The 16,806-nt window shown below is 47.2% G+C and overlaps 6 protein-coding genes across 11 annotated transcripts; 3 read left to right on the forward strand and 3 right to left on the reverse strand.

The window, feature by feature from the left end:
- Positions 1-49: 49 nt before the first annotated feature.
- pps (protein partner of snf) lies at positions 50-7,997 on the forward strand. 2 transcript variants are annotated; one of them, XM_015183219.2, is made up of 12 exons: positions 50-522; positions 579-989; positions 1,053-3,298; positions 3,362-3,837; positions 3,905-4,079; positions 4,138-4,689; positions 4,760-4,900; positions 4,966-6,729; positions 6,794-6,929; positions 6,992-7,209; positions 7,276-7,432; positions 7,501-7,997. In XM_015183219.2, exons 1-12 carry the CDS (start codon positions 396-398, stop codon positions 7,638-7,640), a joined length of 6,543 nt encoding a protein of 2,180 aa, XP_015038705.2. In that variant the 5' UTR covers positions 50-395; the 3' UTR covers positions 7,641-7,997. The 2 variants fall into 2 exon arrangements, with proteins under 2 accessions (XP_015038705.2, XP_001358032.3); XM_001357995.4 differs by having other exon boundaries at positions 51-522; positions 6,989-7,209.
- Scgbeta (sarcoglycan beta) lies at positions 7,968-9,194 on the reverse strand. Its single transcript, XM_001357996.4, has one exon. The coding sequence runs from the start codon at positions 9,118-9,120 to the stop codon at positions 8,056-8,058; it is 1,065 nt and encodes a 354-aa protein (XP_001358033.2). The 5' UTR covers positions 9,121-9,194; the 3' UTR covers positions 7,968-8,055.
- Positions 9,195-9,773: 579 nt separating this feature from the next.
- Positions 9,774-10,695, forward strand: LOC4800830 (c-Myc-binding protein homolog). The gene is made up of 2 exons (XM_001357997.3): positions 9,774-9,932; positions 9,992-10,695. The coding sequence occupies exons 1-2, from the start codon at positions 9,921-9,923 to the stop codon at positions 10,568-10,570; spliced, it is 591 nt and encodes a 196-aa protein (XP_001358034.2). The 5' UTR covers positions 9,774-9,920; the 3' UTR covers positions 10,571-10,695.
- Positions 10,696-11,145: 450 nt separating this feature from the next.
- Pp1-87B (Protein phosphatase 1 at 87B) lies at positions 11,146-12,947 on the reverse strand. Of its 5 annotated transcripts, none has more exons than XM_001357998.4 (2): positions 11,766-12,947; positions 11,146-11,685 (listed from the first exon to the last, which is right to left on the reverse strand). In XM_001357998.4, the coding sequence occupies exon 1, from the start codon at positions 12,778-12,780 to the stop codon at positions 11,872-11,874; it is 909 nt and encodes a 302-aa protein (XP_001358035.1). In that variant the 5' UTR covers positions 12,781-12,947; the 3' UTR covers positions 11,146-11,685; positions 11,766-11,871. The 5 variants fall into 5 exon arrangements, with proteins under 5 accessions (XP_001358035.1, XP_015038668.1, XP_015038669.1 ...); XM_015183182.2 differs by having other exon boundaries at positions 11,146-11,682; positions 11,762-12,947; XM_015183183.2 differs by having other exon boundaries at positions 11,159-11,685; positions 11,762-12,947.
- A 231-nt stretch (positions 12,948-13,178) lies between these two features.
- Positions 13,179-14,945, forward strand: NANS (N-acetylneuraminic acid synthase). Its single transcript, XM_001357999.4, has 2 exons — positions 13,179-14,045; positions 14,104-14,945. Exons 1-2 carry the CDS (start codon positions 13,710-13,712, stop codon positions 14,884-14,886), a joined length of 1,119 nt encoding a protein of 372 aa, XP_001358036.4. The 5' UTR covers positions 13,179-13,709; the 3' UTR covers positions 14,887-14,945.
- LOC4800833 (interleukin enhancer-binding factor 2 homolog) lies at positions 14,843-16,385 on the reverse strand (the record flags this gene model as incomplete). The annotated part of the gene is made up of 3 exons (XM_001358000.3): positions 14,843-15,856; positions 15,919-16,047; positions 16,119-16,385. Coding segments are annotated over 3 exons (1,293 nt in total), but the record flags the coding sequence as incomplete, so codon positions are not given.
- Positions 16,386-16,806: the final 421 nt, after the last annotated feature.

Raw genomic sequence — 16,806 nt, forward strand, 5'->3', positions numbered from 1 at the left:
ATATTTTCGATATACTTCGAAAATACTAGAACATATCGTTCTATCGGGCATTTTCCGTTTTTATTGATCTGGGCACACCTCAAGAATTTTTTTGCGAATTTTATTTCCATAAATTTTTGAAAAAAAGGCTTACGGCATTTAAAGAGTAGCCTGCTGTGTTCGTGAAGCAGAATATACATGCACGTGGATAATTTGTGTCCGTGGGGCAGCTATTGTATTACATATTAATAACAGTTTCCGGACGCTGACCCGGATTCGCGTGTCGGCGTCGCAACGCGGCGGCACTAGCAAAACAACAAATGCCTGAAAGCATTACGAACGAGTACTGAAAACGCTGTGAGGGCAACAGCCTGCAATGTGTTATTAAAAGTTGTGGCCCACGAATAGGCAGCAGAATGTCTAGTTCGGTTTTTATCGAGGCCCCGAGTGCCAGACGAGCTGCTGATGCAGATTCCAATCTGGTTGTGGTCTACAGTAAAAATGGCATCTCTTTTGATGAGCGTGCCATGGAGAGCCTCATGGGTATGGGCACTGATGCTTAAATAACATTTCTGCTCTACTAAAAATTATATTTTTAGAGGAAAAATCGATTTCCACCATCAGCGTTGTGCGAATAACTTCGCCCACGCCTAGCATGGTAGACCAGGAGGAGGCCGAGCGCTTAAAGGAGCTAGAACAGTTCCTAGATGCGGCGACGGACACTGAGTTGGACACCGACAATGGGAGCCAAAGTGGCGGCGATGATGTCAGAAGCGAGGGGGACCACATTCCCGCAGATGATGACAACAACACCGACGATGAGCTCAACGATGACTCTACAGAGACCGAAACGGAGGCTCCCAAGACCAGAAAGCGGCCTGGCCGCAAGCCCAAAGTAATCAAAAAGAAGAAACGGCGCAAACCAAAGGAGCGGCCTCAAATTGTGGGCCTGCGTGTGGAGCAATTCTATGCCGAGGGCACGGCCGACTTGGTTGTGAAAAATGCTTTAAGTAAGTGTCAAATAAATAAACAATCCATTCAAGTGTCACGTAAAGAGTACATTTTATTCACAGAGCTTGCTGGCTTGTCAATCTACAAGAGGACGCCTGAGACGGACGCTTTGATGGAAGTAATTAAGAACGATCACAATTATACACCCTTCACCTCGCCAGAGCAAATGAAACTCCACAAAAGAGCCGAGAAAATTGCCCTGGAAAAGCAAATTCAGGGTCGGAAAATCATTATGCAAGCGCCGGGAAATGTCAAAATAATCAATGCCAAAAAACGAATACAGGCACTGCCCTGCACTCCATTGCAAGTCAAGGTGCAAAGACTGCCCGTTCAGCCACAGCAGGAGCCGCTGCTACGCAAGCCCCAGGCCCAGTCGACACCACAGCCTCTGCACAGGGAGAGACGAGAAATGATTGTAAACTCTATGCCAAAGGGCAGGCCAAGGTCTGGGCGTAGCATCGCTCACGTAATGGCTCCTGTGGACGACCACATAGACGATGACGAGGAGGCAGAGAGCTCGGATCCCGCAGATGAGGAGAATGCCGACAAATTGTACGATAGCGACGAGGTGAGCGAGGACAGCGACGATCTGCAGGACACGGACAATGACAGGGACAGTGATATGGACTTCAAGATGAGGCACGACAGTCGCAGCTCCAACAAGCGAAAGCGTGCGAGAAAGCTGAACAGTAGGCCTACCAGGCTGTCGAAAACCTTGCCCCCACATCATCCCTCTCCAAAACAGTTCCCCGAACTCAAGCGGCGGAAGGAGCCAATGCCACAGATTATCCTGCAGCGAAAGGAGCTATTGCCGCAGAAAGGCATGCAGCGTAGGGAGCAAGTGCCTCAGAGTGTGCTGCAGCGTAAGGAACAAGTGTCACAGAGTATCCTGCAACGTAAGGAACAAGTGCCACAGAGTATCCTGCAACGTAAGGAACAAGTGCCACAAAGTGTCCTGCAGCGTCGGGAGCAAGTGCAACAGAGTACTCCGCAGCGTAGAGAGCAAGTGGCACAGACTACAACGCAGCGTAAGGATCAAGTGCAACAGATTACCCCACAGCGTAGTAATCAAGTGCAACTGACTGTCCCACAGCGTAGGGATCAAGTGCAAGTGACTGCCCCGCAGCGCAAGGAGCAAATCCACCCGATTGCCCCGCAGCGAAAGGAGCAAATCCAACCGACTGCCCCGCAGCGAAAGGAGCAACTGTCACAGAATGCTCCGCAGATTGGTCAGATTATTCAACTGCCAACAACAAAGGCGCCGCCCACTGTAATTGCATTGGGCAGAGGCATTCAAAGCACCTCATTTCTTAAAATACGCCCCACTCATCAGGCGCTAGCCATTAGAAAACCTCCGCTGTTTAGCGAAGCGCTCGGACTAGCCTCTGCCGTTGCCAAGGTACGTCGCACACCGGTAGTCCATGTGGGAAAAGTTGGAAATACTTCGGAGCCCGGTGTCTTCAGTACCCCAGCGCCTCAGGACGTGAAGGAGATTATAATCAACAAAAATACGTCTAGCCCCAAGGGAGTTTTCACCAATATCAATAGTTTGCTGGCCGAAAACCACAATGCGAACACCAAATCCTCGCCCGATCGAAACAGGCAGCGTCCCGTAACACCACCATCCAGCTATACCGCAGGAATTATGCACCCAGCAACAGTTTCCGTGTCTGTTCCGGTTCCAAACAAGGGCTTCATGCCCATCGGAGTGGAGACGGCCCAATCTCATACGCTGCCCGCTCAGATTGTGATCGAAACGCATCAGAGTTCCTTCGAGCTGGCAGCCGAAAATGACAAGCAACTGGACCTCATCGATTCGATAGTACAAGACGAACTGCTGAAGACGACGCTCGTCGAACAGCCGGCAGTCAGTGCAGATGAAACTATACCAAAACTGGTCAAGATGCTGGAGAGTACGGCATCGGGACTGGATCAGGCAGGACCAGTGGCAGTATTACCAGTACCAGTATCAGTATCAATGCCAGCAGTGAAACCAAACGAAATCTTTACGGATTTTGTTCATCCAGTGGGCCAGAGCTCAGTGCATAATGCTGTTCCAGTGGATGATAATGTTAGCATTGACATGGACACTGGCCGCCTGTTGAATACGCCAGACGAAGATGAGATCACAGCTGATTTCCTACAGCATGTCGTTGGCCTCATCGAGGAGGACAAGCAGTTCGAGGCGGAGGTGGTGAAGCAAGTGCTGGCCAGCACCGACCCTGCAAGTCTAGATGGCATTGTATCTTTGCCTCCGCCCGTTGACAGCTTGGTCCATCCATCCATTCTGCACGCGTCGTCATCAGAGGTATGTGTGTCTGATTCTTACATTTTTGGACTTGCTCTTAGCTCCGAACCCTCCGAATTCCAGCCACATCCTTCAGTTCTCTCCGAGCACAGCCATCTGCTATCCTCTACGCCTATTGCCTGCAGCACACCATCACGGAGCCGGCTAATAGGAGTTCCATCCTTGGGAGCCCAAATCCGTGCCGAGGCTAAGGTAATGCGTGGCAACGGGCGAGTCATTCAACTGCCCCCGATAGAAGCACCGACAACACGCGCGAAGCGACGCGCACAATTCACACCAACAACGGCAGCTGCCACAAGCTCAGGGGACCTGAGCAACGTGTCGATTGGGGAACCCACTCTGGATAACAGCAGCTTCAGCAACAGCAACGAAAGCCAGTTGTCCCTCAAACCTGGAGCCGGGCCAAAGCGAGCCAACCCAAGAGAACCATCCCTGGCCAGACGCTCGACTGTACCCAGAAGAACGAAGAAGTTAAACACGAGTCAGTCGAATGACACCGAAGCCTCGGAATCTCAAGAGGACGATGATGACCCCAACAAGTAATGAATGCTAACGAATAACTAAACACAAAGACCAAGACCAATGTTTCTCTGCTCTGCTTTTTAGGCTCTGGTGCGTTTGTCGTCAGCCCCACAACAATCGGTTCATGATCTGCTGTGATCTGTGTGAGGATTGGTTCCACGGCACCTGTGTGGGTGTTACCAAGTCCATGGGCATTGAAATGGAGCAAAAGAGCATCATTTGGAAGTGCCCGAAATGTGTTAAAAAGCAGGAGGAAAAGGTATGACAAGACTAATTACATTTGCCTTCAATGATTCAATGATCGTTCCGTTCCGCAGAACCAACCAAGGATTACGGATATGCTGGTCATGAGGCCAGCCATTCAACCAGAGGAGACCTCAAGCGAAAGCAAAGTCTTAGTGTCTACAGCGGAGCCCAATCGGACGCTGCCGGCGACGGTGGGAGCTACTGTCGCCAGTGCGCCGTTGCGTAGTCCTGTGATGAAGCCAACGACCAAAAGGTTTCCAATCAGTCAGCAGATGCCACAACAACAGCACCAGCAGATGCAGCAGCAGCAGCTAAATTTTGTCAAAGTAGGAGTAACCAGTGGCCGCCCTTCAGACACCAATTGTGTGTTCTGCAAGCGACCAACGGCTAGCGCAAAATCGGTGTACTGTAGCGATGAATGCTTACGAAAATATGCACAGCAAGCAATTCAGGCCCAGACGGCTGCCAAGAGTCCCGCCAATCCCGCCAGTCCTGTGCCGCAGACGGCGGCGGACAAGCAAACGCCTCTGGCAAACAGCACTGAGCAGGCCAAGAGGCACAAAAAGAAGGATCTGTTCGAGGATGTGTTGCGTCAGGCAGACGCTGTGTCGAAAATAGAGCGGGTACAAAAGCTACAGCTACAAGCAGCCGACGCGAAACTCGAATCAGACTAAACAAATTGTACATTTTCAGATAAATGTGATTGAGCGTAAGAGTGGCCGTGTACTCACTGGCCATTTGGCACCCATCGCACATCATTTCAGAAAGTGGCTCCAAGACAATCCCACCTTTGAGGTACTGTCGTCGGGCAGTTTTCAGTCCCTGGACCCAGAAGTAAGCATGATTATGGTTTATTGATTGGCCAAGTACTCACCTACGTATCTCCTGTTTGTCCTTAGAAGCGTCAGTTCAAGCGGATTCCGGATCCCGAGACACCAACTACTGCTACTAAATCGTCTCCAAGTGGAACGAAAGTCCCACAGCTGCAGCGAGTACTCACCCCTCCCATTCACGCCCTGCCCAAAAAAGATAAGCCCCCTGCGAATGTGGTGGCCTCACAATCCCCCTTCAAGCCTGAGCCGATACGGTTAAATGTGCGACGTACGCTCAAGGAGCAGCTGCTGGCGCGCATCAAGGAGGCACACGATGCAGAGCAGAGTGCGGGCACGAGCACCACGACGCAATGGCTGACACCCATCGAGGCGGAGCAGTTCGTGAAGAGTGTGGAATCGGAAATGTATAATTCGTTTGGTTGCGATGTGGGGTCCAAATACAAATCGAAATATCGCTCACTTATGTTCAATATTAAAGATCGCAAGAACAAGACGCTGTTCGAAAAGATCTGTGCCAAGCAGGTGGAACCCAAGCAGCTCGTGGCCATGACGCCCGAGGAGCTGGCCAGCCAAGAGCTTGCCAAGTGGCGCCAGGAGGAGGCGCGTCATCAGCTTGAGATTATTGAGAAATCAGAACTAGACATGCTATCCTGCACACAGAACTATGTGGTAAAGACCCATAAGGGGGAGGAGATGATAGCCACCAAAGTGGATGTCACACTGCCCGACGTGGAGTCAATCCTGGACAAAAAGCACACCTCTCAGAATAGCGACCCAGAGAGTGCCAGCAAGGACATCAGCCTAGAGCATTCCAGCTCTAAGGAAAAGTCCGGATCAACCAAGGAGAAGCGTCACAAGAGCCACAAGCGCCATCATCCGCGCAAGAGAAGTCGCAGTCGATCGAGCAGTCAAACGCGCAACCTGGAGAAGCGACACCGAAGGCACCACAACGATGTGGAGACTGGAGGAGAACGAAAACACCGTCATCGAGAAAAGCAGCACAGTAAAGATCGAGATGAACGTATTTCATCGCCAGCCAAAAAAAGGGAGGAGAATGATCGCTCATTCTTGCCGAAAATTGTAACAGAAAAGAAGCCAGAGGAGGCGTCAGCGTCAGCGTTAGCCAAACTGTCTAGTACGTATAACCTGGTTGGTCAAATTCTTGAATCTGCCAAAACGGTGGAGCAGGCGGCGAATTTAGAACAGCCTCCTAAGCAGCAGACTGTCAAGGCCATGCCCCCATCGACGACAGCCACAGCAAAGGCTGCCGCTCCAGCAGCCACTCCGCTGGACAGCTACACTCGCTATTTGCAGGGTCTGCCCAAGCGATCACTGTGGTCCGGCACCCTCAGCATGACCGATGTCGCAAACTTTCAGGTGGTGGCCCACCCTCTACTCAGCAATTCGCATCAAATGACCAAGCTGCTGCCCGTCAAATTAGATGTGATCGGCCGCATATCCCGCGTGATGGTCTGGGACTATATCAAGAAGATCAAAAAGTGTGCAACCAAAGAGGTTGTCCTAGTGAATCTCTTTCCATCCGGACCGAGTGAGATTAAAAAATTTGATCATTTCTTTGAATATCTCGACTCGCGTGAACGGTTGGGTGTAATTGAGCCCGAAGCTAATCAGATTCGAGACTTTTACATCTTTCCATTGGGCTCCAAGGAAAAATTGCCCAGTGTGCTTGCCCATGCCACAGAGCTTGTTCCGTTTTACGAGGACACGCAGAGGCCCAACGCACTGATGGGCATCATAGTGCACTGTCTGCCAACATCATTGCCAGTGGCACAAGCATTTCCCGCGGCCAGCAGCAGCAAGGCGGCAAAGGTAAGCGATATGGGGTGTGATATCCATTGTCGATGAGTACTTTTCAGACTTTTTTAAATTTCAGAAGTCACGCAGCACTACGTCATTTACTCCGCCAAGCAGTCCCAAACGCAAGCCTAGCAACCACTCGACCAGCTCTAAGGACGACGAGTTCGATATTGATGCCATCATAAAGGCACCCATTACGAAATCGCGGAAAAGTAAGCGCTGCAGAGTCCATTTTGTACTTTAATTTTAACGTATTGGAAATCTCTCACAGCAGTTGCAACTGTGCCTCCAGCTGTTCTAGTGCCAGCATTGCCCGCTCTGATAGATGATGCCAATGAACCATACTCGCCAGGCGGCAGTTCCGGCGATGAATCTGTTGCGACGCCAACAGCCACAAATAAAACCAGTCTGGCGCGTCAGGTGGATGAAATAAACAAACAGATTGCGGCACAACAATTGGAAATTGCCGACTTGCTCAATGTGGAACCTTCTGTAAGATACACAATGAAATTTTCCCCATCACATTAATACTCATTTTGGGGCTTACTTTTTGCGCAGGGATCCGCCAATGCCCTATCCAGAATATCAATTCCGCCAGATCTTTCAAAGATCCTGGCAAGCATTAAGGACAAATCGGACTCTGCGGCGAATGTTGGCGATAGTGAGGAATACAATCCCGAGGACGTAATAACCACGCCTAGGCCATATGCAACCGGTAACCGAATTGCGAAACCAAATTCGAAATGCACAAATGGGATTAATTTCATTTATTTATTTTAATAGCAACGACCAAGGGTATAGGCCGTTTGGCGCGTCTAAGTGAAGCTGAGCTTCTTAGCATGGTGCCGGACAATCTGGTAGATCTGGTGCCCCCCTTAACGTCTAACAACCGACATCAGAATCCCCCACCGCCGAATACTTAGGGATGCGTTCAAAATTATTTTAGATTATACATAGGCGCGAATTATTTTACATCTATTTGTTATTAGTTCAACATTTAATCTGAAATTATATATTTCGCCCCGCCACTCCCCCATTCATGTGTACATTCTCATACAGCAGCGAATTGAATACCATTTTTGTATTATAACTGGCAACTGGAACAACTATTTATACCAAAACCTGTCCTTAAAACAGTATAATTCGCTTTGCATTGCAAGATAGGAATCGGTTTTCAAAAGCTAATCCAATTTTTTATTTCTTCCAGTCAAAAATTGTACATTTCCTCGAAAATAAAAAAACCTGTTAAGTAACGTTTGTTTTAGGGATACATATATGAATAATTGTATTATCTTTATTACTGGGATTAAATATATAAGCTTTAAATAAATCAACTAATTAATTAACCTCACATGGATCGTCCTGGCTACTGAAATGGGCACATGAGATCTTCGGTCCATTGTGGATACGTGGAATGGCAATGCGGAAAAGAATACCTTGTGGCATGCAGACGCAAATCTTGTACTGAACACTGCCCGTTCGTATACCCAGTTCGGAACTGACTATGGGTATGCGGTCCATGTCCAGGAATATGCCAGTGCCAGCCTCTAGCACAGTAGCGCCTTGGGTTGAGTTGATAGAGACGTGATGCTCGGCTTGTAGATCGATGCTGGCGGCATCGAAGAACACACCCTCTGACCCCTTAACGACAATGCGGCCGTCGCTCTCCATGTTCAAGGGCACATCTATGGGACTGGAGATGCCGCTCGCGCTCACCACCTTGGCCTGCAGAGCAGCCACTCCAGCCGGGATGTTGTACTGGGGACGATGAGTGCTAAAAATGGATTGCCGATCGGCGGGGTCTTTCACATCAAACACATTTGTGGCATCTATGACAATGGCATCCTTATCGACAACGATGCGATCGCGCTCACTAGAGGCACCGTTTCCATTACGGAAGACGCGCACATGCACGCCAGCATCCGGATTGTCGTCGCTGCTCCCATCACTACTAATGGTCACTGGCACATCTGTAAAGCCATGCACCTGACCAATTGAGTTGGTCTGAAGGCGCTCCAGCTCGGTTGAGCCATAGAACTTGACGACATCCACTTCGGGAATCAGCTCCATACCGTGCACACCCTTTCCGAGACGCAAGACACCCACAATTGTCAGCGTGAGGATCAGATTGCCCACAGTCAGGGCCAGAAGAATTATCACAACGGTCCAGAAAGCGAAAGAGTTGCGGCCATGCTGCCCAGGGTGCAAGCGTGAGCAGCTATCGCTGTCAAATTTCTCGTCAAAGTAGTCCACGGGGTCCGTCTTGGAGTCATCATGGCAAAAGTCGTTTTCCTCAGCTGCCGCTCCAATGGGCAGTGTCAGCGACAATGCATTTTCAGAGTTTGCATCGTCGGAATAGGATGGCGATGGACCACGGAAAAAGGTGTTTTCAAAGGAATTCATTGTAATTATGAAAGTCGGGTCGGGCCTCTTGCAAAACAGTTTTTCCAGTAATGTATCTAATGATTCTAAAATAACTCTAGGTATATACGAATCTATGACATGCGCAGAACTGACTAGGCGCGGAATTCAAACATTTGATAAAGGTATTATGTACTTGGAGAAGCATCAGCAATTGAATCTTAAGAAATAACTATTTAACTAATTAACGAAACTTCGTGTACAACTGTTTTACATTGAATTCAAAATTGAAATCGCGCCCAATGAACATAACAACGAAAGACATATTCAAGAACATATGGCACGCAGTTGTTTTTAATTTCCGCTCTCTCAAATCGTGTTTTCCTGCATCACACCAAAACTTTCATAAATTTATTCCAATTGCATTCATATCCTTGTCGATCTTTTCAAACAATTTCACTTTGGCGCGCAGCTCTAGCGACTATATAGTGCGATAACCAAACTGCTCTCTTTGAATCGGTATCAACAATGTGTGGTCTACACATTTACGTTTTTTTGGTTTGATCTTTTTTGCTTAAACTTTTTAATAGACAACAAAAGCGAGTATTTAAATTAAGCCAGTCAAGTAGAAAATTGATTCACTAATCGGATAAAATTATGTGGGCAGGACTGAGGGATCTTATCTAGCTAGTAAAATTCGACGGAATATCAAAAACGAGTAATATGTATAATGAAACTTGAATTCGTCAGCATATTTCTAAAGTGAGACGGCCTTTTTCGGCACATTTCTGAGGGTCGTAAGGAATATTTTATCGACAAGTCCGCGGCCACACTTTTCCAAGATGTCCTTTAAGGTTAGTAGTTGCTATTAAATAAAAAATATTATATTATTAAAGCAATATATGCCGTACAGCCAATTGACCCAAAACGGGATGAAATCCGTCGCTATCTGGAGCGCGGCAGCGTTCTGGACTCGCTCACCAAAGTCTTCATACGCGTCATAAAAGAGCGACCGGAAAATCCAATGGAGTACATACGCAACAACATTGGTGCGGTCCGCCATCAGCATGACAAGTACGAGCGCCTTCAGCAGCAATTGCAGTCGGCCAACGATGAAATACAACGATTGCGCGGCATTATTAACAACATTGACCCCGAGGCTCTGGCGGGCCAGCCGGTGTTCGTCACTTCAACCGATCCGTTCGCTGATGACTATGAACCCCCAAATGAGGCTAAACCTGAGGCTCCTGTTGAGAACGTTGGACCTCATGGTGGTCAGCCGGTTTTGGCAGAGCCAAACGCTGTAGCTGAAGAAGCTGCAGCTGTAGCTGTGAGCAACAGCGTTGAGCAGCTGGCTGCCGCTGTGGAAGTTTGTCAGATCGAGGAGAAAATTGTTGCCGCTGTCGCAGAGGCTACAAATGATAGTTCAACCCAAAGCCCATCCGTCCAGGCTGAAGCCAGCAGCACCACCGACAATACCAATACCGAGTAAATCGGCACTGAGCTCGAAATCTCATTAAAGTACATTCCATGCAAAATCATTCATTTAGAACATATGTATTTAAGTACTTTCTTAAATGTAAATAAACTACAGCATTAAAAGCACTCGCAACTTACCGCCTTATGGATTTTTCAAATATTTATTGAAATCAGTTTCGTAATTCATACAGGTTTTATATCATTTGTTTATTAATACAAAGGATTATTGATAATACATATTAATAATAGTTAAATTTTATAAAAACACATCTTAAAAATGATAAGAGAATGATAAACGAAAAATTCTACACGTATTTTTTGTGTGGCTTGTGGGTCGCGCTGCTCTGCTGCACCAAGTACGGGGGAAAAAGGAAATAGATGAAAAAAAATGTTCATTGATTTTGTATTGACGTCGGGTGCATGTGTATGGTGGCGCGGCGTCTCTTATCATTTCATCAAGCTGCAGGGGTGGACGAAAAAAAAAACTGATTTTCTACTGTTTCAATTTGAAGGTCAAAACTAAGTGTTTTCGTTTCACTTTCTTGGCAAGCGTTCTTCTCTTTTTTATCATTTTCCCTTTGTTTTTAATTCTTTTTCTTCATTTGTTTAATGTTTTAAGGCCAAAGAGCTTTACAGGGCCCCTCTCTTCTATGTATATGTTTTTTTTGACGCACTGAATTCCAGCCGCTTTGTCCGTATGTCTATGTGAAATATGTTCGTATTTCTGCCGGGTGCTCTTCTCCTCCTCCTCCTGCACTTCGGACCTGTTTACCTAGTGTCAAGACGAAAAAAACATATGTTTCTGCAGGTGTGGGTGTAAATGTGTGTGTGTGTTTGTGTGTGAAATGTCCGCTCCCGATATATATATATGTATATGGGATTGGATTTTAAAAATAAATATGTTTGTTTTCAATTATGGTGTGTTTGTCAAATGTTTTTGTTTGGTTCTGTAATTTGAATCAAATCTCAATTGATTAAAACTCCATTTGATGTCTGTCCAGATCATTGGGTCGTCGGATTGGACTGGACTGGACTGGATTGTGTGTGTGTGTTCGATGCTAGGAGGCACTCTTCCTTCTGTTGCTGTGTTGGTATGTAGTTGTTGTTTGTAGAATTCGACTTGGCCTGCTGTCGATAAAAAGACCAAGTTAGCGATAAGCGTGTTCAGAAATGACGCACAATAGGGTTCTACCCACATACATACATACGTTCAATCCACGATCCGATGTGATTTTTTGCATTTTTATTTTCTCTTGGGTTGTTTCTTATGTTTTTTTTTTTATATAGAAAAGGACTTGTTGGGTTTAAAAGATATTACTTTTTACGTTTGTCTGCCGGCTTCAAGATCTGGAACGAGCACATCAGTGTGTCGTCCACGGACATCATGGCGCCAGCATTGTCGAATTCACCGCAGTAGTTGGGTGCCGAGAACAGGGTGACCAGCTGCCTCTTCGCAAAGAACTCGTAGCCATCCTCGACCACCTGATGGGCACGGCAGATGAGATCGAACTCGTGCTTCTGCAAGAATTTAGCCACCACTTCGGCTCCGAATGTGAAGCTCACGCCGCGGTCGTTCTCTCCCCAGCCCATGGTGTCCTTGTCCGGATCGGACCACAGCAGATCGCACAACAGACCTTGATCCGGGACATCAGTGGGGCGCATAATGCGTCGGATTTGCTCCATCGAAGTCAAATCCGGACTCAGACCGCCATGGCAACAGAATATCTTCTCGTCAACAATGGCCGCCACGGGAAGACAATTGAAGCAGTCCGTAAACGTCTTCCAAAGCTTGATGCTGTAGCGGCGCTTGCACTCATCGTAGAATCCATAGATGCGGTTTATGCTGGCGCACTCATGGTTGCCGCGCAGCAAGAAGAAGTTCTCCGAATATTTGATCTTGTAGGCCAGGAGCAGACAGATGGTTTCCAGCGATTGTTTGCCACGGTCAACGTAGTCGCCCAAAAACAAGTAATTTGACTCCGGTGGAAAGCCACCGTACTCAAAAAGTCGCAGCAAGTCGTAGTATTGACCGTGAATGTCGCCGCAAATCTTCAACGGGGCTTCCAACTCCAACAGAATGGGCTGCGAGAGGAATATCTCGCGCGACTTGAGGCAGAGCCCACGAATTTCGCCCTCAGAGAGCTGAACGTTTTTGCCTGGCCGTGCCCCACGCACCTCGAGAAGACGTGATATTATGCTGTCGATATTCATGACATCGGCCATTTTTCTGTTTTATATTGTTTCGCTGCTCCTGAGTAAGCCACAAACGATGGATAGTAGCGCCGAAATAGCTTCGAAATATTGAATTTTTCAAATCTATTTCCGCAAAATACTTTTCACAGCTAACTAGCATGAAAATTTCTCCAGTGTGTCCACACACTAGTCATACAGCAGGAAGGAATGAAACGAGTAGTTAGTCATGCTGAACAAGCTAGTTGTCTCGTTTTCACAACCATGTCGCTCTTTTGCGTCTTATTTAGCCCATTGGTGTGAGCAGGACGGCTAACGTTCACCACTCGAGTGGTGCCACATCAGTGAATAAAGGTGAATCTGACGCCATTTTGTCCCAGTCTATTATCGGCATCGATACTTTTCAAATATTCGATAGCACCATCGACACTGAGAAACTGTCACACCAGCGACCAGCTGTCGCGATTTTTCGAAGGACTGCCATCTCAATTGGATTTGTGGGGCAGATTTTCCATGGGACGGCGTTTTGAAGAACAGCGCGCCCTTTGGCGCAGTTGTGGCCCACTACACCGCCCTGCCTCAGACCCCCAGGCTGGCTTCCCGGAGGGTGTGGTCAATGTGGTGCCTGGTTAAGGTGGAGCCTTCACCGGATCCTGGAGTTGGGCGGCAAGTCCCCCAACATTATCCTCTCTGACTCGGCGTAGTGTAGCCGTGGAGACGGCCCATTTCGGTCTCTTCTTCACGTGCACTTAGCCTCAGGCGGCCAACTAAATTGGACATGGTAAATGCTTTTATCGGAACCAAACGCACTCTTTCTTGATGTCCCAAGGTCTATTAGATGTGGGGTTGGGCAGTAGGTCTTTTGAGGCAAGCCAGAGACCAAGCCCTCGCAGCTCTCCATGTCCGCCGCCAGCAACGCCCCACTTTATTTCAATTAACTTTTAAATCAGTCTGATTCCATAATGATGTTAGTGGATATTTTGGAGAAAAAAATAGACGATAGTGTCTACATTATAGCTGAAATTGGACAAAATCATCAGGGATGCCTGGAGCTGGCCAAAACGATGATACTAAAGGCAAAAGAAGCAGGATGCCATTGTGTGAAATTTCAAAAGTCTGATTTACCAGCAAAGTTTACACGGTCCGCTCTAGCCCGCGAATACGTGAGCGAAAATGCTTGGGGCAAGACCTATGGAGAACACAAGGAATATCTAGAGTTCTCCAGAGACCAATACCAAGAGTTACAGGCGTACAGTCGACAACTAAATGTGGATTTTACTGCATCCGCAATGGATGAGGTAAATTTGTATATATACACTACTCTACATACATATTATAGTCTTTCCCTTGTTACAGCTCTCTTTGGACTTTCTGGCAGACCTGAAGGTCCCATTCATTAAAATTGGATCTGGAGATGCCAACAACTTTCCGCTTTTGAAAAAGGCAGCTGGCCTGGGAGTACCTCTAGTCATCTCAACAGGAATGCAGACAATCCAAACGGTTGAGAAAATTGTGAAAATAATGGCAGAAGCTGGAAAAATCGACTATGCACTCATGCATTGTGTCTCGGCATACCCTACACCACCAAAAGATTGCAATTTGCGCTTGATTTCCATGCTAAAGAATCGCTTTCCCAATGTAGTCATTGGTTATTCCGGACATGAGCTGGGTGTGGCCATAACCCAGGCAGCCGTCTTGTTGGGCGCCAGGATAGTGGAGCGGCATTTTACCCTTGACAAGAATCAAAAGGGCTCCGATCATCGTTGCTCCCTTGAAACGCACGAATTTAAATCATTGATTGCGGCAATTCAAAGATTTAAGCTCACGAAACTGCCCTTTGATCCCGATGCAATAATTTCAATGCTGGGTGGAGATCAGGAACTGGCAGAAGCACTTCAATACAATGGCGAAAAGAAGGTTTTGGCGTGCGAGTTGCCGTGTCGAAATAAGCTCGGAAAATCTATTGTAGCAGCTCGGACCCTTCACAAAGGCCTGAAGCTTCAATTGACCGATTTGGCTATCAAAGTTAGTGAGCCCAACGGCCTGCCTGCTGAGGCATATTTCGATATAGTCGGTAAGGAATTAACAGACACTGTTTATGAGGATGAACCCATAGCCGGGAACATGGTAAAATTGTAAGTCAATACTCGAGCACTCAATACAGCGTGTGCATTATTAAATACGTATCTAAAAATTAATCATATTCGCTGCGTTATTCGGCTCCATCTTCGCTGCCTTCATCCTCGTTCTCATTTTCGATCATCTCAATGTCCTCCTCCAGGTCGCCCTCCTTCTTGTCCGTTGGCTTCTCATAAACGGCAGTATGAGGAGACACGCATACTCCGTTCCACACGGACATTTCGCGTACTATGCTGGTGTTGCCCTCCAAGCCCAGAATGTGTTTGTAGCCGCCATGTGTCAGGACACGAAGCAAAGTCTGGGCCGTATAGCAGCAGAGGTCCTGCTGTTCCAATGTCATGGCAGTGTGGACACGTATATGACCAGGCTCTGTGGGATCGGTGATGCCTGCCGACCCGGGCAGGAACAGTCCGGCGGAGAGTAGTTGGAAAACGCGACGGAAAGCCAGGTTAATGGGTAGAGCCTGACGCGATGGATTGTTCATAATGGCCAAATGGGCTATCAAGTCTAGCATCCAAGCGGAGAGGGGTGAGAATGCGTCAAAACGCTTGGTGAGATCCTTAAGAATGCGTATGAGGACTTTAATTGACGAGTGGTGGGCATTCTCCTCGAACCAACGAGTATGCCGGATAGCAGCCAGATGGTTCTGCATCAGCTTGTGGTCCATGTGTATGTCCGCCTCCAGTTTGCGCAAGTTCTGCGGCAAAGTAGCAATCATAATGCGAACCTTGGCCTGCACATTGGACACATCAAAGCCTCTCAAGTGCGTCTGAATTGTATGTTGATCGCCTTTGGTAAGCACTTCAGTCTTCATGCTTGTCTTCAGGTCGGCCTCCACCTTCTTCGACAGAGCCTCGACCGCCTCCTTCGTTGGCAACGTCTTTAAAATGACCACAATGTCAGCCACATTGTTCCCCGTGAGAATGGTGCCCTTCTTGAAGGACCCCACTTGACGCACCTCTTCCAGTTGCTGTTACAATAAGAGAGAGACCTTAAAAATCTTGCTATGATTTCGGACTCACATCGACTTACACATGTATTGAAATCGCCAGGGGCGACAACAAGATTATCCAAGACAGCCTGAACTTTGGTTACCAAATTACCAATTGCTGTCTGTTCGCTGGCAGTTGGGCTCAAGTCCTGGTTACGCTTCAGCAACGCCTGGAGTGAGTAGAAATATGGATTTTAATGGTTACACATGCATGTGCCTGTGTGTGTGTTTATCGATTTACCGCAGTCAGAGCAGAATCATCTACAGCCGGTGCTACTTTTGGAAAAAAGACCTCTGCCAGCGTCAAGTCGAATGGATGGCGAGGAACAAACGTTTTTTTAAATGGCGGACGTATGCCCCCTCGCATGGGCCGGCCACCGCGGAGCGATCCGCGCACTATATTTCTCGGAAAATGAATCTTTAATTTTTTTTTGCAACGAACGAGCGTTGCCGACAACAATGATAAAAGTAGTAGTGTTGAGCAGCGAAATGTTTTAACATTCACACGTTATTGGATGCCCTGGTCGATATCTCTTTATTTCAAATAAACCAGTCAAGTAGGATTCACTAATTGGATAAAATTAGATGGGCAGGGCTGAGAGATCTCTCCATCAAAAAATATTTGACGGAATATTAAAAACGAGGAATGTGTAAAATATAACTTAAATTCGTCAGTATATTAACGGTATAATTTTTAAGTGAGACGGTTATTTTAGTATACTCTGAGGGTCGGACCGTATACTTGATCGACACACTTGACAAATTGTATTCTTTTCATGTTATTTCTAATATTTTCCGGTTTTGTTTAAACCTTAAACCTGTTCAAACGATTTAATAATCGGATCAAAATATGAGTCTAAATATCTAAAACGTGGAATATGATGGAACTTCAACACAAAGCGTCAGTATATTTACGGTATTTTTGGAAA

Source organism: Drosophila pseudoobscura, chromosome 2 (assembly GCF_009870125.1).
Source record: "Drosophila pseudoobscura strain MV-25-SWS-2005 chromosome 2, UCI_Dpse_MV25, whole genome shotgun sequence".
In the NCBI taxonomy this organism is placed as follows: domain Eukaryota; kingdom Metazoa; phylum Arthropoda; class Insecta; order Diptera; family Drosophilidae; genus Drosophila; species Drosophila pseudoobscura.